Source organism: Lissotriton vulgaris, chromosome 6 (assembly GCF_964263255.1).
Source record: "Lissotriton vulgaris chromosome 6, aLisVul1.2, whole genome shotgun sequence".
Lineage (NCBI taxonomy): Eukaryota > Metazoa > Chordata > Amphibia > Caudata > Salamandridae > Lissotriton > Lissotriton vulgaris.
Window position 1 is genome coordinate 410,660,101 of NC_141694.1, and position 26,736 is coordinate 410,686,836.

At 43.0% G+C, this 26,736-nt stretch overlaps 1 protein-coding gene across 2 annotated transcripts in view; it reads right to left on the reverse strand.

Moving 5' to 3' along the window:
• LOC147707395 (glutathione S-transferase-like) overlaps nt 1-26,736 on the reverse strand; it is a 294,115-nt gene that overhangs the window by 240,978 nt on the left and 26,401 nt on the right. For both annotated transcript variants that reach the window (XM_086926422.1, XM_086926423.1), the window contains exon 3: nt 25,897-25,948. In XM_086926422.1, the coding sequence (XP_086782548.1) occupies nt 25,897-25,948 (52 nt within the window). The remainder of the gene's footprint in view (nt 1-25,896; nt 25,949-26,736) is intronic.

Genomic DNA, 26,736 nt, shown 5'->3' on the forward strand with positions numbered 1-26,736 from the left:
CCAAAACACTTTCGGACCATGCTCTGGTACTCCTTGAGCTGGCTATGCCAGGGCATACCAGGCCGCAGGTTCAGTGGAGGCTGCAGCTTTCGTCTCTGCTGGAACAAGTGTTTCGCCCCACAATAGGGACAGATATCACAAACTTTTTTCATGAAAATGAGGGCACTGTAGACACGGTGGGTACACTCTGGGAGGCTTTGAAAGTCACAATACGGGGTGAATGCATGGGGCAGGCGCTTTCAAAATCACTGAGAAACAGGTTGCAGGACATAGATGGCAGGATTAATGCGCTGGAACACTAGTATGCAACAGCAACCTTCACATACTCTGCTGGCGCAAATGAGAGAATTAGTGCCAGAACATAATCAGGTTGCAGAACAGGAGGTGCAGCATAGGTCCCGTAGGTATGAGGCGCATCTATATGGGGAGGGGGCAGGCCAAGTCATTCTCTGGAGCACAAACGGACACTGCCAAGGAGACAAGAGCATATGGTGGAAATATTGGACAGTGAATCCATAGTACATTATACTACTCTCGAGATTAACAAAGAGTTTATTGATTTTTTTATCTTATCTATTGGGTGCAAGTTGATCATGCAAGATAGCGAGATATCCAGTTACCTAGCGGATATTGTGCTGGGCTTGCTGTCCCAGGGTCAGCGGGAGTATTTGACTCTTCACAGTGGAGGATGTGAAGGAAGCTATAATGAGGATCCCATCTGGTAAAGCGGCAGGGCTGGATAGGCCGACTAGCAAATTTTACAAAACGTTTGCAGATGCTCTGGCACCGATGCTACTAGAGATGTTTGATGAAGCATATGAAAGGAGCGTTCTGCCTCGCACCCTGAGGGAGGCGCTCATTGTAATGCTTCTGAAACCGGACAAAGAGGCTAACCAGTGCGAATCATACAGGCCTCTGTCCTTAATAAACATGGACGCAAAAATTATTGCAAATATCATTACCACTAGACTTCAACCTCTGATTCCCAATCTGATCCTACCGGATCAATCGGTATTTGTTCCCAAAAGACCAACAGTACATAATAAGCCCACTATTTTCGCCGTGCTGCATCAGCTAGAACTGAGCTTCCAGCAGCCGCTATATTGCTCAACACCACAAAAGCGTTAGATTCGATATATAGAATTGTGGTGCTGCAGTGAATGGAATGCCGCCATTCTTTTTTAAAATAGGTGCACCACCTGTACACATGCCCGGTGGCCAGGATACGGGTTAATGGTGTGGTCACGCCTCAAATCACAATATGTAGGGGCCCTATGCAGGGCTGCCTTCTATCCCCAAGGTCGTTCTCCTTGGCTCTGGAGGCGCCTGCCTGTAAGATTTGCCAGAGCCATGCCATTGCTGCATTGGGTTTCCAGCAGCGCCCGCTCGCAATATCATTCTATGCAGACAATATGTTACTATATGTTAGGGAACCTGCTACACATCTGGCAGCATTATTACAGAGCATGTTTGGTTCGAGAGATATTCGGGGTTAGGTATAAACTGGGCAAAATCCACTGTCTTTCCCCTAACAGAAAGAACTAGGGAGATTAAACTGGATTTCCTGCTGGCCTGGTCTGATGAGCCGGTCAGATACCTGGGTGTCTGGGTGCACAAGGATCCTGACAGTGATCAGCATGAACTATGGGTGAGCAATAGCCAAAATCACTGAGCAGATTGCCAGGTGGACAAGACTAGTTGTCACTTACAGATAGAATAGGAGGTTGTGAAGATGACCAGCCTTCCCAAATTGCTATAACTGTTCGTGAATATTCCAATATTCTTGAACAAGGCAATATTTAAGACTTTACAGACATGTATGCTGGCATTTGTATGAGCAGGTAAGCAGTCGAGATGTAGCTGGGACACCTAGACGCTGCCGTTTAAATGGGGGTGTTTTGAAGGCCATAATCTGCAACTGTATTATCTGTGTGCGTAAGCGCAATTTGCACACTTTTGGTATTTTCCACAGTGCTATTTGCCGCACCTGGAGGTGGAGGAGAATATTGGCTCCATTGACAGCGATGGTTCTGCACACTAAAGTAGAGGGAAGCAAGAAAGGAATAGATACGGTCAAATACACGAGCCAGGCGTGGAGGGGGCTCTGAATGATCGAACAGGTTGGGGAAGCTTGTGCGCGCCAGCTATGCCAATTGCTGCGCATCCGGGCATCTCTGTGGCACAGGAACGCGGTACACTGAGCATTATGAAAAATGCACGAGTTATTAAACTTAGGGACATGTATATTAATAGGCGGTTCTTATTCTTGGATGAATTTATAACTGGTCAAAGATACAAGTCAATGCAAGGGTTCATTTATACAAGGCTGCGACTGGGGGTTCGAACATTGTACCCTGAATTCCCCAATGAGCCGCAGATGTTAAAAGCATTACAAATTGTGTTAACAGTGGGGGAGGGTAAGGGATTGATCACTAGAGTATACTCTGCCTCCCAAAGAGAGATTGACTTGTCCAGTTCTACATCCCTTGATGAGTGGAACAACCAGCTGGCCGAGCAACAGGTCTGGGAGGATTGGGAAGCCTACAGTGCACTGCAATTGCAATTGTTAAACAAACCGAATATTTTTTTTAGAATATTCTCTTAATTAAAAGCTGCTGTCAAAGCCAGGAGAATGACGGACCGCTAATACATTATGTAAGGCGGTGACAGTCTTTTTACGATTGGCATATATGCCTAGCATAAATCTCTTATCCCTTTTATTCTTTTATGCTGTTTTTTAGTGAGGACAGAGTTGATACTTCACACATTCATATATTTGCAAGAGCTTGCAGTGTTTGGACATAGATTGATATTTACTGATTGAGATATTAGGTTGTTCTAATTAATTTTATTCATCGGATGTTGGAATTGTGGAAATTATCTTTTAATGTTGCTGCATCAATATGCTGTGTATTGCTGTTTTTCTGTTTTTTATGAAAAAATAGTGCCCAAAAACGCACTTACAAGCAAAAAAGTGTAAGGCTACAAGTAATCAGGCCATGCTCTGTGGGAGGGAACAGCACATGAAAAGGAGGAACATTTACGAGAGAATGACCATATACAAGCAAACATTTACAAATGATACTCTGAATAACAAAAAGCAATGGGCGGGCTGTAAGCCAGCAGAATGCAAATAAACAACAAGTCTTGAAGAGACACAGCATGAGCTTTCTAGGCGGGACCTAAAATGGGTTTATCAACTTGAACTGCCTCTACATGGGTAGTACATAATAGCCATAACTACAATGCCCCTTGAACCAATGAAATTATATTTGTAATAGTCTCACCAACTCAGCAATATTTAATCACTCAAATATCAACTTTAAATAATTTGGAAATTCAACCATTTCTCTTCAAACAAATAGCGTATGAACTCCGTAATTACACACTTTTTTATCTTGAATTCATGCTCTTCAATTTCAGTATACAAATATTAATTCAACCAAGCAAAGCTTCTCATTTAAAAGGCTGGGCAACACACAGAAAAGCTACTTACAGGTAGCTTTAAGAGCTACAAAGAGCTCAGAAGCTACTAAACAAAGAAGTCTGTCCTAGTAGTTAACTCAAACTAATGAGATAATTTCTCTTTCTCTCTCTTCTATGTCAGGCAGGATCACCTCAACCCTCCCAGAGTGGCCCTTTTGGGTCCACCGAAATATTGAGATGTAGTGGAGGCAAACATAGGTGTGCAGCAATGGCTAAGGGACCATGTCTGTGTGGTAATGCCCCTCGTCCCAATGCGGAAATATCAACCTCCTTATTCCCCTACACCACATTCCAATGTCTGTTGCCCTGCACCTAGCACTTGGGGTTTTCTGCCCATATGGTGATTTACTGCACATCTCTCACTTACTACCTACTAAGGGACTATGGGTCTGGGACCTGAAACTCCTTAATATCCTAGGTCTCTGAACTTTAGGGAAAAAGGAATCCAACACAGATGGCCTCTTGGAATTTGTCCACCAGCGGATCGACTGGGAGTGATGCCTGGCTGTCCAGTTCTTGGGTCCCAATGAGGGTGCAGTCTTTTCAGTCAGATGAGGAGCCCGGACTAACATGGTTTTAAAGTCATGATTTTGCATCCTATGCTAGACATGTTAGTATAATGGTCCTGCAGAGCTGGCAGTGTCCATTGCTTCGCTCTCCTTAGAGAGCAGTTCTAGTGTCTGAGTTTAATTCATTAAATGTTACAAAGTAACACATTCACACATGTGGTAAAATAATCTAATCACAGAACAACCCCCTGGCTCATATGAACCAATTACCTCACTGGTTCCAACATAAGCCTTTCATCCCAGGTCTCCAAAACAGTGGTCTGTCTGGTGATAGGTCAACAAGTATATACTGCAGTTCTCAAGCAATAAAATACACATCCATTACTACCTGGAAGGGATGTAGTCCTACAGAAATGTGTCCAGGGGGCCAGCCACATAGGAACACGTGGACTGTACACAAGGCAATGAAGAGACTTCAATGTGGTTACAATGTGATAGTTGTTTTGGAAGCAGAATATGAGATAAGCCCAATGATTTTAGGGTTGATAAGAGTATAGCATAAGTAATATCTGGCAGACCATTGTTCATCAGGTTTCAATAGTCCAAACAAGACATTGTTACATCTAAGAGTAAGGCACTGTTTTGGGTCGTTTATAAGAGCGAAAGGATCTCCCCCAATCCAACCATAGTAGTCAAAGATGATAGAAAATATTTTAGTTACTTGGTTTACATAGGGCTTTGTTGCTTCAATGATGCGACCCAACGAGGGTTGATAGGAAGGGTTGTCCTCGAGGGCTGTTCAAGAAATTTGGACTGGAAAGAGCCCAGCTTGAGTTGTTACTGAATTTGTAATGTGTCAAGCCATTAAGTACTCTCCCTCCAATCCCACTGACTTCATTAAGCTAGTCTAAATGTAGGCCATGGTCGATGGAATTGAAGGAATTTGTGACGAACAGCATTAAAAGAGACAACGCTAATATGTGTGATTTAACAAGTGGTGTTCAAAATTGATAATAGAAATAAGCTAAGAATCCAAGCAGCGTAACGTGAAAACACAGACCACACATCCTCTTTCCCACTCCATAAATGATCTAAAAGCAACACTAAAAACGAAACGGTTACGAGCAGTGATGGCGCAAGTCTGAGGAGCCACGATCCAGCTGCCACACCGTAAGTTGCATGCCGGGAGGAGCTGGAAGTTCGGCGATCCACTAACCGCCCTAGGCTGCTGCTGATGTCTGCGGCAGCTGTGTTCGGAAGCACTGCGAGAACTTCGCGGAGCAGAGCGGAACTCCGCTTTCGGGCAGCCTTATTTTACACACCGCGTCTACTGGGAGCTGCGCGGCATTGTATGGGACCTTTCAGGCGGGTCTCCGCTTCTTAAAGAGTCAACCCAGAAAGCCCACCGGGATTGAAAGGCGGCCAGCGTGGAGGAGGCAGAGGCAAGGGCAGGAGAACATGACCACACGGGGCAGAAAACCCTCAAGACAAGGCTTGTCTCGGTGCAGGGTGATGCAGAAAAAACAGAACCACCACCCAAAGGTAAAAGGGACTTGAGGGCCATCAAGAAGACCGCTGGTAAAACCGGTTTAATGAAGGAGGCGGGCACGGGCAACACTGAAGGCTCCCCCTCTATAAGTAAGCACTTTACTGCACTTAAGGCCACTTCTACAGCTATGGGATCTGATACAGCTATGCTCTCAAAGGAGTGTAATAAAAATGCTAATAGCGATGATCAAGGCGATTCAGGCCAGCTCCCCAGAGTCACCCCAGGGTCGGTCGGTCCTGCAGATGTAGGACCCCCATCAAGCCCAGTCCCCTCACCTGATCTTTCGGAGCCTGCTACTATGTGTAGAGAAACAGATGGGGCAGAGATACACCAGACCTTTACTGGCAGGGGAACCAGTGAGGACCACAGAGAGGCATCTAAAACACCAGCTAACTCTGGCCCCTTAGCTCCCCAGACGCCCGATCCCACAGGCGAGAACTTCTACTCAGTATCAGAGGGATCTTTACCCGACACTGGTAATGAGGACTCCTCCTCTAGTGAAGACGTACTGCTCGATGGTGGCAAAAGTGATGAAGAGGTTGACCCTAACATAGCCATCAATAATGTATTACGGAAAAGACAATCGCGGAAAAACATAATCAGTTGAAATGGGATTATTCAGATATCCCTAGCCTACTTTCCCCTGGAAATGCGCCTAGTGCACAACAACTAGTGGCCCTGCAGACTGTGGAGGAAAGCTCAGAGGCACTGTCTCTGTCATCAATTATTAACTCTATTAAACTGTTCCAGGAGGAGGCCCGGTCGGACAGCCTGTCCTCTAAGGCAGCCACCAAGAAACTGCAAGGCGGTATTAGGAAATTAAATAAGGCCTGCGTGGACATTGGAGATCGGATGGCCATGGTGGAAGCCCAAACTGAGACACTAGAGCTGGAATCTGCCAAGGCCAAAGAGCAGGGGGGGGGGGCGCACACGAGGCCTGCCTAGTAGACCTGATGACTAAACTCGTAGAGCAGGAAAATAGGCAACGGCGGAATAATCTTCAATTGCTGGGGATTCCTGAGGGAATTGAAGGAGAGGGCCCTAGAGGGTTCATAGTTAAATTGCTACACCGCATTCCCCAAACAAAGCAACTGGAACTGGTACAAAGAAATACAAAGGGCCCACCGTTTTCCCTTCAATAATAAATCGAGACGGGGAGACAACAGCACTAACGAGAAGCCGAGGGTGTTCCTGGTCTTTTTTGGAAAATTTCTCTTAAGACAGCTGGTCTACGATAAGGCCAGACCAAATTCCCAGAAAGAAGTGAACGGAGTAAAATTCTTTGCAAAACCAGACTTTTGCCATGCTACTGTAGAACGTAGATAGAGACTTCATCAGCTAATATCTCCCTTCCAACAACAAAGGGCACAAGTTTCTTTAATGAATCCGTCCAGATTGAAAGTCCCTTTTGATGGCTCAACGGGAGTTATCCTCTCAGAGATTAAGGCGGGGTAATACCTAAAAGAAATTACCGGGTGGAAGAGACTGAATTAACCGATGTCCAGGGACACAAACTCTGAGCTAAAATCAATGTGAAGACATCCCTCATGTGAACTGTAACTTCTAGTAGTGGTCAAAAAAATGTGGCTTGGTAGCTGGAACTCACACATGCTAACCATCATACAGGGTCATCTTGACTGCTCAATCAATGGGGAGAGGGGACACCAAAGGTTTGCAGTGGGGTGGGAATAGAGGCTCTGAGTAGATTATTATTTAAAATCAGGGGATGTTTCATCAGGGTGAGCCGGTGCGGGAAAGAAACATGGAAGAAAGAAACAAGTCAAAAGAGACTATAAACTCGTAAATGAGTGTGTAAAAAATACATTTGAATAGTCTCTGTAAATATCTGCGGTCTTAATGACCCTGTAAAAAGACAGAAAGTAGCACAGGGTTTGCGCACATTGGGATCTGATTTGATCTGTCTCCAGGAGACACACGTTGAAGGTGCTAAAAAACATCTGTTGAAGAAATTGGGATACAAGGTTGTAGGGGCGACAACACAAGGGGCAAGGGTGAAAGGAGTAGGGATCCTAGCTAACCAAAGGCGGTCCTTAAAGGTAAATGGAGTTAAATCAGACGGTCTTGGGAGATGGGTAATTGTGGGCTGCTCACTTTCTCCAAACTTTGCATTTACGATCTGCTATATATACGGGAGTAACTTAGATGATCCAGGCATAATCAACTGGGTAAATGAAGAGCTGGTGCACTGGCAACTTCCCATAATACTATGTGGGGTCAGAACATTTAAATGTACCTAGCTATTGGCAATCCGAAACAAACTGGAAATATAGAGGTAGAAAGCCAAAGGTGTTTCAAGCCATGCTAAACTTAATTAATACACATGGATTGGTGGATGTCTAGGCAGAACAGAGACCAGAACAAGATGGCTTTACCTTCTTTTCAGCTCCCCATTTGGCACAAGCAAGATTCAATTATTTTTTAGTTTCCTCCTCCTTGGTTAGATCATTCCATAATGAATTTTCACCCAGGGTTATGTCAGATCACAACCCACTCATTTTAAGTCTAGAGGGTCTAGGTTTTGAAGGGTTGAAATCAAACTGGAGCTTTGGAAAGGCACTTCTGTTTGACTATAAATATAAGGAACATATGCAGGGTTGGATCCGGGAGTTTGAGGATAAATATAGGATCGGCCCCCATCATGATGGTGTGGGACACCTTTAAAGCCGGGGCCACGGGGGAGACTCTCCACTTTTCAATTAGGAGGAACAAAATAGAGTAAGTGCAGGTGAAACGGTTACAAGATAAGTTGATAATCAAATAAAGGAAATTAACCTCAGCAGTTAAGACAGGAGCCGGAGTAGAAGCTGCACAACTCACTGTAGCCGCAGCAAAAGCAGAGATCGGATCTATTTTTGCGGAAAGAACAGCAGCTAGATGGGCCTCTGCCCAAGGGAAACTGTATGAATGTGGGGAACTTATAGGACATCAATTGGCATAATCAATTAGGCAACAGTCAACCGCCAACGCAATAACTTCGATTCGCACAATCACCGAGGGGGTTACGAATGATCCCGAAAAGATTCATAAGGCCTTTAGGGGGTTTTACAGAGAGCTGTATACAGAAGAGGACATTAGACCCTCTGAGATCAGGGAAATCAAAATCGCGGAATACTTAGAGACCATACCTAATGCTAAACTCAATTTAGAGGACCAAGAACAAATGAAACACCCTCCTACTTGGGAGGAGATAGCTACCGCCCTGGCGAGCCTACCAGACTGTAACAAATAACAAAGGGGAGTGCCAGTGCTGATAATATGAACTTTGGATTAGAAGTAATCCTCCACAAACAGAAAATTAGATTCCAGAAAGGGAACTGCTTTTTAGTCGCAATTTTATTTGTAGAAAATCAACAATATGTTATAAAATTCATCTTTACATTAGAGAAGAAAACATTGGGAGAAAATCAAGATGAAAGCGGACACATAAAAGTACATTCAATTAAAGTAATCCACCATTCACAACTGCAATCATGTCACATTCACAACACATTCAACACAATCAGACTTGACTCAAGCATACCACATAATACTGCTCAAAAAGAGGAAAGGTACAAAACTGGGTCTGCATCAATTAAGCAAAAAATTCAGAATAATTACTTAAACAATAGTACAAAACCAAGAATTTTTACAATTATAACATTCATTGCGAATAAATGTGAATAGGTAATGTACAAGGGATTGTGAGGAGTCTACTAATAAACGTGACTCTTATACACATGGGCAGACCAGTGAGATAATAGGCCTACGCGTTTCGAATCCCCTTTAATTCGTCGGAGATTCTCATCAGGGCCTCAGGCAACTGAAAAAGGAGAACATACAACAGTTTTTTAAAAAAGGAATAGTGACATATGAAAAGAGGCACAAATGCAAATAAGGTAAACACTGTTAAGAATAACAATGGCTAAAGTACATACTGCAGGAGGAGGTAATTACACATCAGGAGTCTCGAGAACTCAGTGAATGCCCAGCACGAGAGAACCCTAAACATAGGGACACTATTGTGAAACATCAGAACGAGGAAGGACTGCGTAATGATCTCTAAATGACACAAGGACCCCTGCACTGAACTGGAGATACTACCTGCACCAGAGAAACAAAAAAGTTTGGGATTACTTACCACCAATGTGGCTAAAGTGAAAGCCAGTGGTGGTCCGGATTTGGAAGGCTTCTCTAAGGTAAAAAGCCTGTGAATAGACATCAACGTCTAATGGGTCAGTAGGAAATATAATTGTAAAGACTGCTGCAATGGCACTCAAGGACCTGTAGAAATACCTTACCGCTCAGTGGAAGACGATAAACCCAGGCGGCAAAAGAATGGATCCAGTTGTGAAATCTGTAAGGAAACGGAGAGCCTATTAGGAAACCTCAAACAAACAAAGTGGGGGCAGAAGGGCCTGGAGTGGACAAGGCCGGCTACCTGGAGAAGGAGTATGCCACAGCCGCTTGGACCAGGACGTTAAAAGTCGATTTGAGGGCGGAATGGAATCAACTGAGTAGTTTACTGACGGCGTGTCTTGTTGGCTAGCAACCACTCAGGGTCCTATAGAGGAGTGATAAACAAAAGAAGAGGGTTATTGGGGATGAAAATCAAAACGAGTGGGGACAACTGATGAGTGAGGGTGAGCGTCACCTGTGGAAAGCGATCAGGACGTAACGCTTCTGCCGGTTTGATTAAGGCAGTCAAAAAGGGGTGGCAGCGTCAGCACAAGCAGACGGAGTTCGCGTGTGCTGCAAAAGACGGGAAAACGGCAATTGAATGAAAAACGGAGAAGGAAAGGTCTTATACAGGCTCTGTCAGGCCTGACTCTAAGGCAGTGGAGTATGGCAGGGTCGGAGCAGGCTCTTACCGGGTGTGGTGAATCCGGAGGTTTCTTCCAGCGCTACAGCCGGGCGGCGTCGAGGAGGAGGACACTAGTCACTCGCGCAGGCGCGTTACCCTGCCAAGTGAAACCATTCATTTTATAGCAGGAGGCGCACCGCGTCATCGGGGGAGGGGGCGGTTCTGCAGGCATGAACTGACTCGGGCTTGAGAGCCCAACGGAAAGCATGTGAAGTATAAAGGGCTAAGTTAATACATGCAAAAATAATACGAAGGGGAAAAATGTTATAAATAACAAGTTGAGGCTGACTAGGAAATATGAAACAAAAGAGGGTCTCTCTGGTGCTAGAGGATGGTATAGCCTATGTGCATGGTAGCCGAGGCATTACAAGGGGGGTTCATAACTTAAATATTTCAGAGAGTTCATATAGACCTGACACAGCCGTGTCGAATTTCACAATTAGCATGGCTTCCTTTTTGGATAATAGAAGGCTCCGGTCGCCTCCTCGGGGGTCCTTTTCTATCCTGGAAATGACCGTCCATTTGAATTCATTGAGTCCATGTTGCATTCTATTCCAATGATTTACCAGCGGTGCATTTTTGACCTTTCTCTTCAACCTTGTGCTGAGATATGCGTTGTCGCACTTCTTGCTCTGTTTTGCCGATGTACAGGCAATCGCAAGGGCATTTTATGCCATAAACTACGAATTTTGATTTACAGTTGCTAAATACCTCATGTTTCCAGGATATGCCCTTATGTTGGAAAACAGAGCCCTGTATAGTGGTTTCACAGCAAAGGCAAGTCCCGCACTTGTGGTGACCTAGTATGGGTGTCAGACCCATCATTTGGCGGAGGGATGGTTGAGTTTGGATTGGCATGGCAGCTCTTACCAGATGGTTTGCGACACTGTTCTCTCTTTTGAATGCGAACAGAGGTAGATCTTTCAGGCTCTCATCTAGATTTTTCACCAGATGCCAGTTTTGCCCAATGATGCGTTTCAACTGTTTGGCATTTGGGCAAAAGGTGGTTACACAGACCTGGTGTTTCTGTTCTAGTTTCTTTTTTCGCTCCAGTAGTGTTTCGCGGGGGGTCCACCTTGCTCTTGTCATACAATCCTTCACCAATTTTTTGGGGTACCCTCTGTCGCAGAGTTTGGAGACAAGTTTTTCCGCATGGTGGGAGAAGTCATCATCATATGTGCAGTTTCTGCGCACCCGCAGAAACTGCCCATAGGGCAGATTTTCTCTTAGGCTTCTCGGGTGATTGCTTTGGAAAAGTAACGCCTTATTGCGGTCTGTAGGTTTTATAAACAGGGTCGTAGCCAACTTACCAGCTCTGGGAAACACCTCGACGTCTAAAAATGCGATTTTGGTTTCGGAATGGGAAAGGCTGAATTGAATGTCAGTTGTTCTGTTGTTGAGCCATTGATGGAACTGGGTCAGATTGTGAATTCCTCCAGTCCATACCATAAAGACATAGTCGATAAAATGATACCATTTGCCAATATATGCTCCATAAGGGTTATTGCTGTGTATGTACATCGACATAAACAACACAGCCAACTCTGGGGCAAAGGGCACCCCATTGCCACCCCCTTTACTTGGTAGTAGAATTCCTTGTTGAAACAAAAATAATTCTTCTTCAAAGCAAATGAAGCCAAGTCTACCAAGAACTTAGTGGGGACTTGCATAGGTCTGGGACGTGAATCTAAAAAGAAGGAGAGGACTGCCACTGCCTCATCCTGGGGGATTTGCGTGTATAGTGATGTCACGTCTAGAGTGACTAGCAAATCTATCCCTTCACGGAAGGTTATAGTTTCCAACTTGTTTATGAAGTCGGTTGTATCCTGTAGGTATGACACAACTTGGTTCATAAATTGTTTAAGGAAACAATCAACGTACTTAGCAATCGGCTCCAGGAGAGAACCACATCCTGCCACGATGGGTCTCCCTGGGGGTTTACTCTGATTTTTATGTACTTTTGGTAGTACGTAAAATAAAGGTACCTTAGGATGTTTAATTTGTAGGTACTCACATTCTTTCTTGCCAACAAAGCCTTGATCAAAACCTTCCTGGATAATCTCAAAGAGTTGGTTTTGTAACTCAATTGTGGGATCTTTGTCAATTTTGCGATAGCAACTGGGATCGTCAAGTTGCCTTCTTATTTCGTTGGTATATTCTACAGTATCCTATAGTACTATAGATCCGCCTTTGTCGGCTTGCTTTATTACTATCGTGGGGTCACTTTTTAAGGCTGCTAAGGCTGACATTTCTTCTCTCGTTGTGTTGAACTTAAACTTTTTTTCTTTTTCCATATTGGAAATGGCAGAAAGTACACTCTTTTAAAAAATTATCAATTCTTTGGGAATCGTATTGCCAGAGGGGCAGAATGTAGACTTGTTACGTAAGCCTGTTACCTCGGTGGCGCGTGGTATAGGATTTTCCAGAAAAAACATTGTTAGTCTAAGTTTTCTACAGAATTCTATAAATTCTGTTTTCATACGCACAAAATCGGTTCTTTTCAAAGGAACAAAAGATAGTCCCTTAGACAAGATATCCTCTTCAGCTTTAGTTAATGCTCTTTGTGAAAGATTAAAGATGGGGGATATTTTCAGTTCTTGTAATGCTGTCGACGGGTCTTCATTTCCCATGGTGTCGTATATCTCACTCGAGCTCTGGGTCTCGTTTGGCCTCTGCCTAAAAAAGAATTCTGGCCCTGTCCTCGATTTTGCTGATTGGGGTTCCAGTTTCTATTCCTATTTGGCTGATTGGTATTACCACTGGTATCACTATCGTTGCCTGAAGACGAGGAAGTCTCACAAAAAGAAATGAAATGTTTTCTCGATCTGCCCTGATTATCTGATAAGTATCTTCTAGATTCCTGTTTGGTGTAAAAATCAGGCTGCAGATAGGGATATATATTATCCAGTGAGAAATTCTTCTTGTCCTTCTCGAATTGATTAGTTTTTTTGTGTTACGGTGTAATCCTTAAACTCTTGGATTTCCTTTTCCACTTTCTCCAAAAGTGATTTAGCATCCAATATTGTGGGGTTAGTGCTAATTTCTGCTTCCAACTTGGCTATTTCTTCCAATTCAATTTTGGAGAGTCTAGCAGCTGTTTCAATAGTAAGGACCATAAGGTCCCTACTACATTTTGTTTCGATAAAGGAGAAGCCTTTTTTGAAAATGGGATCCTCAGTAAAGATTACTGGGATGTTTTTGATTTGCAGGCCAATCGGGATAGTCCCTTCTCTAAGATGTTGTAGAAGGAAGTGGCTGTGCAAGTCAGTTCTAATCTGCTTCTTTTTGAGGCGCAAAAGTCTTTCAGATTCGTTCTGCGAAGTTGCAGACACACTCAAGGAGACAGAAGAGAAAACTGGGGGATCACTAAGGAGACTCCTGATATGATCTTCGCTATATGCAAATGTGTCCTTATCTGCCATTTCAAGGAGAAAATATACAAGTAGATAGCTTAGTGAGACAAAAAGACAGAGAGGCAAAAAATGATAGGGATGACTGAGGAAAAAATGGAAGATTGAAGGAACAAATAAAGAACAATCAAAGAGGATCTGAAGGCCGTCGTTGGATCAGCCTTAGATCTTGAGATGGATGTAGTGGTATTCAATACACATCGTATTCAAATTGAATGGAATCATACAACTACCTCGCGGACAACCCACCGCTATAATGAAGTGGGAACAAAATAGTGCTGGCTCTAATCAGCAAGGCTGAGCCTATATAACAAATAACAAAGGGGAGTGCCAGTGCTGATAATATGAATTTTGGATTAGAATTAATCCTCCACAAACAGAAAATTAGATTCCAGAAAGGGAACTGCTTTTTAGTCGCAATTTTATTTGTAGAAAATCAACAATATGTTATAAAATTCATCTTTACATTAGAGAAGAAAACATTGGGAGAAAATCAAGATGAAAGCGGACACATAAAAGTACATTCAATTAAAGTAATCCACCATTCACAACTGCAATCATGCGGTATCTAGATGGCAACATGGGTTTATCCCTAAAAAGAAGCACAGAGCATGTTCGTAGGACAATCACATTGTTTGATGCCGCCAGGATATCAGGAGACCCGATCGCATTAATTCTACTCGATGCTGAAAAAGCTTTCGATCGGGTCTCTTGGCAATTCCTCTGGGTCGTTTTGAGGAGGACTGGCTTTGGACCTAAGATGTTACAGGCTATTCAAGCTTTATATAAAAACCCCATAGCCAGAATTATGATTAACGGGCAGTTAACATAACTGATTGATAACTCACGTGTGACTAGGAAGGGGTGCCCCTGTTCTCCACTCCTTTTTGCCTTTTTTATCAATCCATTTGTTAGTAAAATTGAATCTAATCCAGAAATAGTGGCGGTCAGCAGGCATGGCATAGACACGAAGATCATGGCCCATGCAGATTATCTGGCGGTAGTCACCCCTGACCCCAAAGCTGCCATTAAGGCTTTAGAACATGAAGCTCTGGAGTTTGGGAAATCATCAGGGTACGCCCTCAATAGAACAAAAACTCAGATAATCCTGAACGAGAAAATTAATTGGGCTGATAGTTTAGTAGTTCCAAAAGCGAAATATCTCAGAGTTAACATAGTGGTTGATACAGATTCACTAGTATAAGAAAATCTGATTCCGTTAGCGGCTGATATTAAAAAATCCCTTAAGAAAATTGATAATTTGCACCTAACAATAATTGGTTGATGCAACGTCATAAAAATGACCTTTTTCCCCAAGTTACTTAATTTTTTGGGAACCATTCCCCTTGAGTTTAATAATAATATTTTGCACTTATTTGAACACGTTTTTTGTCAATTCATTTGGGCCTATTCACATCCAAGGAGAGCGTATAAACTACTCTCTTTACCTAAGGAAAGAGGGGGTTGGGCTCTACCAAATTTAAAGTTATACTACTGGGCAACAGTCCTACAGTATAACACTTTCCTACTGCATGAAGTTTCTGACCTGGACCCTACAGGACTACCATCTCCATATACATTATTACTGGGGGAAAAGTACTAGGGGATGTCTATGGAGACAGCTTGACTTTGGATACTATAAACGAGTCTGATTTAAGACTCTAATGAATGCATACCAGGTCTTTACCAATATTCGAAGAACTTTTGGACTGGGTAGACTAAACCATTACACGCAGATTAAAAGTAATCCAAACCTGCCATCAATTTTAGGAAACTCATACCTACAGAAATGGTATAGAGCCGGAATAGCTAAGCTGGTGGACCTGGTAACTCCAGCGGGGGTACGGCCATTTGACAAACTAAAAGGCCAATTTAACTTAAACGAGAATCAGATGTTCTTCAATTGTGCCGTTAAAAATTTCTTACCACATAAAACTGGTGGGCTAGCAGGCTTCATAAGGCTAGATTTCATAGATAAAATCCAGGAACGTAAAACGCCCGGATTGGTGAAATCTACTCCATATTAAATGCCCAAATGCCAGATGATCTGGAGAAAATTTATGTAAAATGGCAACTGAAGTTGAATACCTGTCAAAATACTTTTCCCCTAGCATTGAACCGTGCTCAAAAATACCTGTTGTCATCTAAGCCACAGGCCCAATTCTATAAGTCTGGATTCTTTCTCTACGTCACCCCGAACAAAATAGCAAAGCGGGGAACTGGAAGAGGAACATTATGTCCCAGATGCTCCGAGTATTCTGCAGACCAGATACGTTTGCAACATGTCCAAATGTAAAACCTTTATTAAAGGACGTTCAACAATTCCTAGGAGTAGTATTGGCATTAGACATTCAACTTACCCAAACAGCCATAATGCTAGGCCTAGCTGATACTATCAGTAGCAAGACAGGCGGTGCTTTGATATTTGCCGCTATGACATTTACAGGATTTGTCTGGCTTCACACTGGAAAGATCCGAACCCTCCCTCGTTCGCACATGGCAGGCCAGGTTACTGGCCACTTGTAAACTAGAGAGCGCCATTTATGCTATAAAAGGTAGACGTGCACAAAAATAAAGCTGGATATTTGGGAACCTTTAATGAAATGGTTAGATGGGGTAAATGCATAGTTTGTTCAGGACTGTTCTTTTTGGTAGAATGTTTAAATATAGAAAAACCTTAATGATTGGTTTTTTTGGCAGAAAATTGACTTTTTTTCACTGTCTTTTTACTTTTCTTCTCTCTCCTTTATTCTTATTTTCTTACTCTCTTTTTTCTTTTCTTTCTTTTTTCGTTTATGTTTTCTTCTTTTATGAAATATGTATAACAGCATTGTAGATGTCGGTGAACAGTAATTGCTACCCTACTGTTTTCTCTGATTATAACTTGAGTGTACAGATTGGTGTCGGGGTGGGTCGGGTGCGGTAAAGAACTCTTGAATATACGGATTGTTTTTTTGTGTTGCATTTTGAAGAGAAGAAAAAAAAACTAAACGGTTACAAAGCTCAATCAATACAACTGGCTCAAAAAAGCCAGCCTTATACTCTATACCAGATATGGTAGTATTGTAACCCTGGCAGACATGCTGGCTTTTCAACTATTTTGCAAAAACGGTTTATAATTTTAGAAAAAGCCTCACAATTTTCAGAGTTGTTTAAGACAATCTACGCATTTAGGAGAGTTCAGTTTTAGTTTGAGAACCTCAACAGCATCCAAATGATGGACAAGTTTTGAGCAATGCCAAGAAATAAGCCTTTAGATCTGTGGCTTGAAGATTTATTCTTTGATACTGCACATAGGTTTTGGTGTAAGTAGGGTAGAAGCAACCTTGTTAAAGGCCCCGCTGCACCAAAATGCTAGTTTAAGACATTTTCAGAAGGTAGCTCAACTATTAGCTACTTTCTAACACCAGCGTCCTCATGTTGTAGTCAATGTTCTTTGAGTTTATACAGGTAACGCAGCTCATCTGTAAGCTGCATGCAAAACACACAGCTAAAGTGGAGCGATGTCCTTCTTAAAAACACACAAAGATATCACAAAATAGGCACACAAATCAAGGGACAAACGTAACAGGTCATACCATCCCTAATCTTTCTTCAAAAAATCTAAAAGAATACAAAAACAGCACAAAATGTATTCACAAGTTACAAAAGCCAAAGAAGAGGGCCAGTGGTGGGTGTACATGCAGGCTGGGCAGCATACTTTCTAGCATACCTGCACACATTTTAGCAAATGCAGTGCATGATAATCACTTTAGTATAATCACGGGCATAAAAGTGTTCACCAGGCTGACAGGCCTGTATGGGTGCGCATGGAGAGATATTTAACCTGGAATGGACGACAATGAGCAGCATTTCAATCATTGTCAAATAAACTTGCTAGTGTCAGTCTATGATCAGAAAACAAAACAAAACACAGAAACTTGATCAGAGGTACAAGCAATGTCTGTAACTTGTGAGTTACTGAAGTGACTTAGAAAGCTGCTGTCTTAAATATCCGTAACTATTGTGGAGTGGTGTGGCTCACTGGTTAGAGGCGGCAGACCCGGAAGCAGAGAACGGCCCGGGACCAGGGTTCAATTCCCGACGCGGCAGGGTGGTGGACCAGGGTCAGCGGACTTGATCATTCTCTCCTCGGTGCCTACTCTAACCAGGGATCAGACTCGGCAACTGTGGGCATTAGCTTGCCTCATCTCTACAACGACCCCCACATTCGCCGGGGATGCCTGGTTTCACCTTGGAGACCATCTCACAGGGATAGCCAGGACGGGTTCCCCAGCGGTCTACAGCGCCACGACGCCTCAGGGCAGCAGTGCTCTTTACAAGACACATACAATACAATTGTTTCTCGGTAACACTGTATGTTTTGACTTGTAAAGTTACTTCGCTATTGTAATGTTTGGGATCCTGTGGTACTAGTCTTCAGGTGTGTACTCTGTATTACTATTGAAATGCTTTTTCTTTTGATGTTTGCTCATGTCTGTGATGAGAAAACTGATAACGTTTGGAAGGGAAAAAATAAACTAAAGTGACTTTTTCTGTACCTCATTTACAATAATTTGTCTGGAACAACTGATGCTGTTATGCCAAGCAGTGTGCTCTCCTCCCCATAAGATACAAAAACCAGCCTGGCACATAAATCACAACTCGATAAAGAAAAAAAAATGGCCACGGTCAGTCCTCCTGCAACCAATACAGCCACCATGTAACTATTACAGGGGCACATCCCCTGTATGTAGCCATCGCTAGAAACACCTTATGATATACAATAAAGTGAAGTATGGAATGCTTCAGCCACTGGTAATTACTTGGGGTCGCATCCCAGTCCATCATTATTTTGCACACGATACTACCTCAGTTTGGACCCAGCCATATGCTAACCAGTCTGGACCCTGCCCCAATGCAAACAGTTCATCCTGAACTGCCAGAGCATGCCCTCACTGAACCTTAACACAAGTAATCCAGGACCAGAATCACCCTACTTAGGGCTCATCAAGCAGGAATCCACATCTGGGCATACCCGTCCGACTTAGGGCGACGCACTGAAGTATACAAAAAGTGATGGATGGAATGCTTGAATTAATCTAACCACTGGTATTCACTTGGGCCCCATCCCAGCCCATCGTTATTTTACACACCATGCCAGCTCTATTTGGACCTAGCCATAGTAAGGTCAAGGCTGGTTTGCATATGGCAGAGCCTAATCTGAGGTGGCATGGTGGACAAAAGAATAATGGGTTGGAATGCTTCCTCCTAGCGATTGCCAGTGACGAGACTTATTGCAAGCACCCACCTATCACCCTTTGTGTGTGATAGACACACTTTATGACCTGGACAACAAGCAAAGACTCCATACCCCTATTGTGCTGGATTATCATGAAAACGTTAAGACAAGTGCCAACTATTTACAGTTTTTAAAAAAACAACAAGTTCACAGGGACCTTGTACAACACCAGATTACTTACATACTAGTAGGTTCACACTTGATGCTGGCTCCAACAGTAAACCTATAATGCTGATGCAGAATGGAACCCAACTACTACAGCACAGTGACTCTCACTGCTAGCAACAAACACACACAATAAATTACACTCGCCAATGCCTGACACTATGAGTTAAAATTACTCCTACAAAACATGTAAACTTAGCAATGATCATGCCAAGATGAATTGGCGATTACGTGTATTACATCATGAAATAAACAATCCAAATAAAATACAAACTAAGCATTAAAAAAAACCTCACAAATGATGCACATACAGCGGAATATTCATATTTATCCCCACTTAGGGCCATATTTAGGTGGCCAAATACCGGTCGGTAACGGCCAATTTCGGCCGTTACCGACCGGTATTTGGAGTTTGAGATGTAGGGGCCTAAAAAAGTACAGATTCGGTAATTTACCGAATCGGTATTTATCGAATCTGTAATTTGAGATGTAGGTGGCACTGTAAACAGTGCCACAGGGCCTTAAGGATTCGTTATTTACCACCAACTATTAGTTGGTGGTAAATAACGAATACCTGTGTATATGCAAATCTGTGCATGTACACCTGTGCCATGTGACACACATGCATGCCCTAAGGGCATGTATGTGTGTCACATGGCACACAAGCACTGATCAGGTGTGCAACAGGGTGTCAAAGTGACACCCTGCCACCCTTGACTATTCGGTAATTTTACCGAATCGGTATTTACCAATTCGGTAATTGCCATGGATTTCTATGGGCCTCAAGGCGAGTGTTTTCGCCGAAACGCGTTGGGTTTATTCCGTGTTTGTCATCACGATGCTGCATTTAAGAAAATAAACTTATCTGGAAAGCGCATAATGGACTGGATGTGATCATTGGTGTTCGAGGAGAGTGCATTCGCGTAGCGGTGGCTACGCGTTGTGGAACAGAATATATATATATATATATATATATATATATATACACACACACACACACACACACACATTTCTTTAGCAGACCTAAAGAATATCTATGTATTTTAAAACCATAGTTCTAATACATATTTGTACAGACAAATACACATATCTAGACACATACATATAATCAAATCATAAATGTTTACATGCATCAGGATATGCTGTACAGTAAGTGTGAGTATGGTGGTTGTGTATGAAAAGGGCCAACTCGAGTAGTTTTTTTTTTGGAACTGTATTTAATTTGTTTTAGTCCTACTGTCAGTCAAGCAGCACAATACATAATCAATGATACAAATACTGTTTCATATATCCCCTGGTCAGCACATTGTAAGTGATTTAATGATTACGGCTGTATGTCTGACACCTTTATACATTGTTGTTCAGGGTGCAATATTGACCTTTGTGTGCATGCTCCCGCTGTATGTTATTTACTTCTCCATGCATATATGTGCTGTCCATCTTAGGTAGCCATGAGTGACTCCACCTGTCTCCCAGCATCTGAACACACACCTGTTCTGTTGGGCCCCTCAGGCTCTACTACTTCCATGGCTTTCTGTGTCATACAAGTCTAGTTCTGCATCTTTCTGGGATTATTAGAGCATTGTAATTATATGATTGTGTGGAACAACAAGCCAGGTCAGTGTGCCAATCTTATAACTTGGGCAGAGGGCCCAGCATCCAAAACATTGCTATCCTCTGTTTCGCTAGTAGTCAGCTAATAGCGCCAGTTTACGTCCTGATTTGTGTATATCTTTATCATAACCTAAGAGCGCAACCAGAGCTCTGGGATTGGGAGCAGCAACATCTGTGTTAAGGCTTATAATACCTCCCTCCAGAATGCGCATACCCCGGGGCACTCCCAAGCCAGCTGGGTAAAGATTGCTTTACCAGCGCTGCACCTCGGGCATCTGTCAACTTTGTTCAAACCATATTTGTATAGCCTAGCTGGAGTGTAGTATACCCTGTAAAAGTATTTATAATGTATCAGCCTATGTCATCCATTCTGTGAGATTGGCTTGGTGCTTTGCAAAGCATCACACCCACTGTGTCTCAGTGATATCTTTGCCCAGCTCCTCCTGCCACTCCAGCTGGGTTTTGTGTGGTGTCCGAGTGTTACACCCGCTCCTGAGTTCATATAACGTTGTAATTCATGCTGTGGAGAGTTAGTCTGAAGGAGATATGTTAATGACTTCATCTCTTGTGGTTCTCCCATGTCCTCCCTTAGTATAACGTGCACGCTTGACGAGCCCTGAGCTATTGATAAGCATCAAGTGGCGATATCTGAGGTGTACGTGCTAAGGTTTGCTCCCACGTTTTCACTGCACAGTCAAGAAAGAAATCCCCCATCCGCTCAATTTGTAACGCACGGAGTGTTTGTATAACTGCCCTATCTTCACACAATGGGAATCAATCACACCATTTGATAGACAGTTTGGAACAGTATAGGAGCATAAGCTGGTGAGCCACTGCGGTGTTCTTCATTTCAGTTTTCATGCATCCTATTGGGTCTGTGATGCGGGGTCTCCCCTGGGACCCACTTGATAGATTTTTCGGCAATGAGGTAGGGGTTACCACGTTTATTTCAATGTATAGTTGTGGTAAATCCTGGGGTCCATGAATCTAATAATATGCATGCAACACCTGTGCAGCCCGATAGTATCTTTCTAAGTCTGGGGCATTTATACCATCCTCCGTGAATGTGTTTGTGAACGTGTCCCATTTTATCCAGGGCTGCTTCCCCGCCCATGCAAGCATTATCATGAGGGATCGGAGGCTCTGAATGAATGACTTAGGGCAGTGTAATTGGGATATTCGTAAATAAGAAAAGGAAGCACAATCATTTTTATTAGAGCTATGTGGCCTATATGAGACTGTGGGAGTCTTATCCATTTGCCAATGGGCTCTTTCAATTTCTGGATTACGCACCCGTTATTTTCGTGCAGTATCACCTCAGGATCAGCTTGTACTTTAATTCCCAGATAGCGCACTAGATCTGTGGTCCAGTTTATAGGATAGCCAGTGTGAATGGATGTAGTCACACTAGTGAGTGGAAATATCAAAGACTTATGCCAGTTGATGTTTAGGCCCAAATGTTGACCGAATAGCTCAACCTCTTGGATCATAGGTTTCAAATTCTGTTCAAGGTTGCGTATATAGAGCAGCGCGTCTTCTGCATACGCTGCACTGACCAGGTTGTAATGTAGCGATCGAATGCCTCTACAAGAGTGGCATTCACGCATAGCAGAGGCAAGAGGTTCCAGCACAAGGGCGTACATTAGAGGGAAAGCGGGCATCCCTGCCTAGTGCCTCTTGAGATTTTTATCAGTGATGAAAATACCCCAATAACCCTAACGCATGCTGACGGCTTAGTGTACAGCACATCAACTAATTTCAGCAATACCTCGCATACCCACACCCTTCTGAGGGCAGCATATAAAAAAATTGCCATTCAACCGAATCAAAAACATTGTCAATATCTATGAAAAGGGCAGCAGCTCTAAACTTTGAGTCGATTTGTGCAATAGTGCAGAAAAGCGTTCTCAAATTACGCCGGAGGGAACGGCCCGGAAAAAAAAAAAAATTGTTCTTGCCCAACCAGTTTCGGCAAAAGGGGTGCCAACCTGTTCACCAGAATCTTGGCATACAGGTAAGCGTCCGTATTAAGCAGTGATAGAGGTCTATAGGAGAAGCTTTGATCAGGCTACTTCCCAGGCTTTAGTAACATGATCAGAATGGATTCGAGCATCGAGGGCGGCATTATTCCCTCCTTTGCCATTTCCTCAAATATATTCATCAGGTGGGGCATAAGACGATCCTGGTATGCCTTGTAAAAGGCTACAGTCAGGCTATCTGACCCTGGTGCTTTATCATTAGGTATATCTTTTAGAGGTGCTGTGATTTCCGTTGGGCGAAGAGGGGTCATAAGTCTTTCCCTATCCAAGTTGTCCCGCCATTTCATCGTGATATGGGCGAGATAGTCCTCATCTGTTTCTTCTATGTTAAGTTTGCGCGTGGTATACAGTTTTTTGTACTATCCACTAAAGGCCTCAACTATCTTAAGCGTGCTCCCAACCAGGACTACATTTTCATCTTATATATGTGCGAAATATCATTTTCACTTTTAGGGGGTCCTGTTAACCTAGCCAGTAGCGAGCTGGGCCTGTCCCCTTCAGCATAAACCAGAGCGGTGGCGTATTTCCCCAAATACTTAATCTCAATGTGTGCTTCTCTAATGTTTTCAATGTTGTTTCCAGCTTTTGTAGTTGTGATCTAATCGATTTAAAAACCACTTCGTGCTTTGCAATGGTCATGCCTCTGATGAACACCTTAAATGTTTCCCAGATAGTGCTCCCTTTGGGTACACTTCCCATATTGGTAGCAAACACTAATCTATTGCCTTACCCAGTTCGTCTCAAAAGACGGGGTCTAGCAAAGAGTACTGTGGGAATCGTCAGGTGGGTTCCCTGTGATGCATATTACTGATCGACACCGTCAACATGACGGGAGAGTGGTCGGAGAGCATGCGCACCATATAAATGCACTCGCTTATGAAGGGTAGCAGTTCCTGCGATGCAAACAAATATTCTATTCAGGTATGGGTGTCATATATAGAAGAATAGTGAGTATATTCCCTTTCCAGGGGTGAGCGATGTTGCCAAACGTCAGCGAGTCCCTCTGCAATTCCAGCTACCACTCTGGCAGCCATAGAGGGCGCCATGGGGGGCGGGGGGGTTTGGGGGGCAATTCAAACTGTCTAAATCGAGATCCTGTATGCAATTAAAATCTCCCCCCTCCCCCCAGAGTTGCAGTATATGTGAGTATTGCGTGATTTTGCCATGTAGAGTTTGATAAAATTGTGGGTCATCGTGATTGGGTCCGCAGACACCAACCAATAGCACGTTGAAATTATCCTTATGACATCTGGCTAACACGTACCTACCCCCCCGTATCCACATCCTGTACCTTTAATCCTCAATTTCTACGCGCTCAAATCAGCACCTCTCTGGAACTCTTGAGTAGTCTTCTGAAGGCAAGATAATTTTCTGTGGCTCTTGTTTTGTGGCTAGTGAATTCTATAGCGTGGCTGCTAGAGCAGAGATGAGGGCAGCTGCCAGCCAAGTCAGGAGGACGGCCCCCTAGCAGCTGCCACACACTTCCTTCTAGGTGATTTCCAAGCTATGTTCCTCCACCAGACAGACTTTCGCAAGCCCCCGATTTCCAAAAACTTGAACAGGACATAGACTTCTTAGCAGCCGCACATGTAGGCCTTACAATGCTACAATTAAAACGACTAGCCCATTCATCAAGTACAAATTGTAACCGCCAATTCCTGGTTGTTTGAGCTTTGCACGAGTGAGTTTGAATACCATCCACAATGCCAATTGTAAAAATATTATCCACATGCTGCCATGCACACTCAAATAGGTCTGTTGACTATATACAGGCATAGGTCTCCTTCAATAAATCATGTTAGTTGTATAGTGCATAATTGCCCTGAGACATTAACATGCAACACAGGATCAATGCCTTCCTGAGTAGGCTCATTTCCTACAGAGCACAATGCACACTCTTTGGATCACATATGCCAAAAGGTTAGCCAGTGACTTGGCAGAACAGGGGCACAAGACGTGGAGCAAAATGTGACAGGACATAACACAAAAAGACCTGCCTTACAAAGCACGAGCCAAACCTGTGAATGCACAAGGCAGTCTAGGGAAGGTACCCATTAAATGATAGCTTCAACAGAAGTCCAGTATACACCATCGGTGCTGCAGTTCCGCAATGCAGTTACACACTATAAGATGCAGGTCCTTCGCTGACCCAAACAAATCCACTGTTAGGCAGGGGAATAAGATTCTCATGCAAACAGGCATGCAGTCAGGTATGGCATACACCCTTATTGTCCTTGCACTGACCTTCAGGTCGGTGATGTATAGACTGCTGCAGGTATGTGGTTCAGCTGCTCTGTGTTGTATGGTGCTGCTCCCTCCGAGGATGCTTTTGACAGTCGCACCCCAATAAAGGTTGAAAACAACTAATTTTTTGCCCATCTATAAAGAGCTATCAGGGAAATATAATACTCAATAACTTGAATTGTCAGAGGCGCTACTTTGTTACTATATTATCCTAATCGGAATGTTCACATTGCAATGTATCGGTGAATACAGTATTAGGGCCTCTTCTGAGACACTTCTGCGCAGGCAGGATCTGATATGTAGAATGGACACAGGAGTCCCTTTTTTGGCATGCTTGGACAACTGAACATGAGCATCATTCCATCTTTTTTTTTTTTTAAATCACAGAAAAGTAATGCACTTACTTTTTTTTTTTTAACTACTAAAGGGATTTTGGGCAGCAGCCCATGTATGGGAAAGGCACATCTCTCCAGTCTCATCAAGTTTCTTCAAATATAGTTTGATTGATAACAATGTAAGTCAACAGCAAAATAATCAATTGTTTGATAATTCAGGGGAATTGTATATTTTAAGGAAACAAACCTGGAAATTTTCTAAAACAATTAATATGTATCCCTGTATTTGAAAAGATTAGGTTTTGAAATATATATGATACTGGCCAATATTATAAACTCTTAGATCCCAAGTGGAAGAATCAAGCAAAGCCTTGAACTGTAAGGTACAACACTTGAGCCCCACCTTTCAATAACCTTTCATAATCTTGCCTCGTTTCCAAAAACTTTTCTTGAAACTGAAAAAAAGAAAAGAGAAAATGGATTTAATCCTTGATGGGCCATCGTAAATAACAAAAAAAAATGTAATACAGTGCATAAAAATCACTTTCAGGGCTAAAACTAACAGTGCATCTCTTAACACTTCTGGCCTTGCAGCGAAAAATAGTTATACCAAATAACACAATAGTTCATCATAAGGTGGGTGCATTGAAAGCTGAACCCATTAAATGATATGGTGCTAGTCAGCAAACTAACACATTTAGAAAAATAAACTCTTCATTCTGGTTTAGCTCAAGCAGCCTATCATGCACACTATACTACTCACACCTAATCCTAATTTCATGTGTTCAAAAGCTACTCCATTGTTATTCAAAGTGAATAAATATGAAGATGCAGTGTGTCATACCTCAAAATATTAACCAAAATATGAATACCTCATAGTCAGGCGGACACAGAACTCAAAGAAATGACACCCATCTCAGCACTGGAGAATTCTGCGCCAAGAAAAGTGCGGAAACTGATATGGGATAGAATTTAACAAAACAAACAGTGACTACATTCAACAAATAAAAGATCCATGGAGGTAACAGGGGTATGTAATTCCTGTAGGCGATGCCCAGGGTATATTGGTTGGGGTCTGTGACAACACGTTTTCCTATTTATTTTGTCCTTGTGACAGACAGGCCCATCCCCCTGCTGCACAAACTCCCCTGTTCGCACTTGTACTTATGGTTCATTAATGTAAAGCTTTTATTATTAGGTTGAGTGCTCTTAGGAAATGTTGTATACTACGACTGCTCTACCA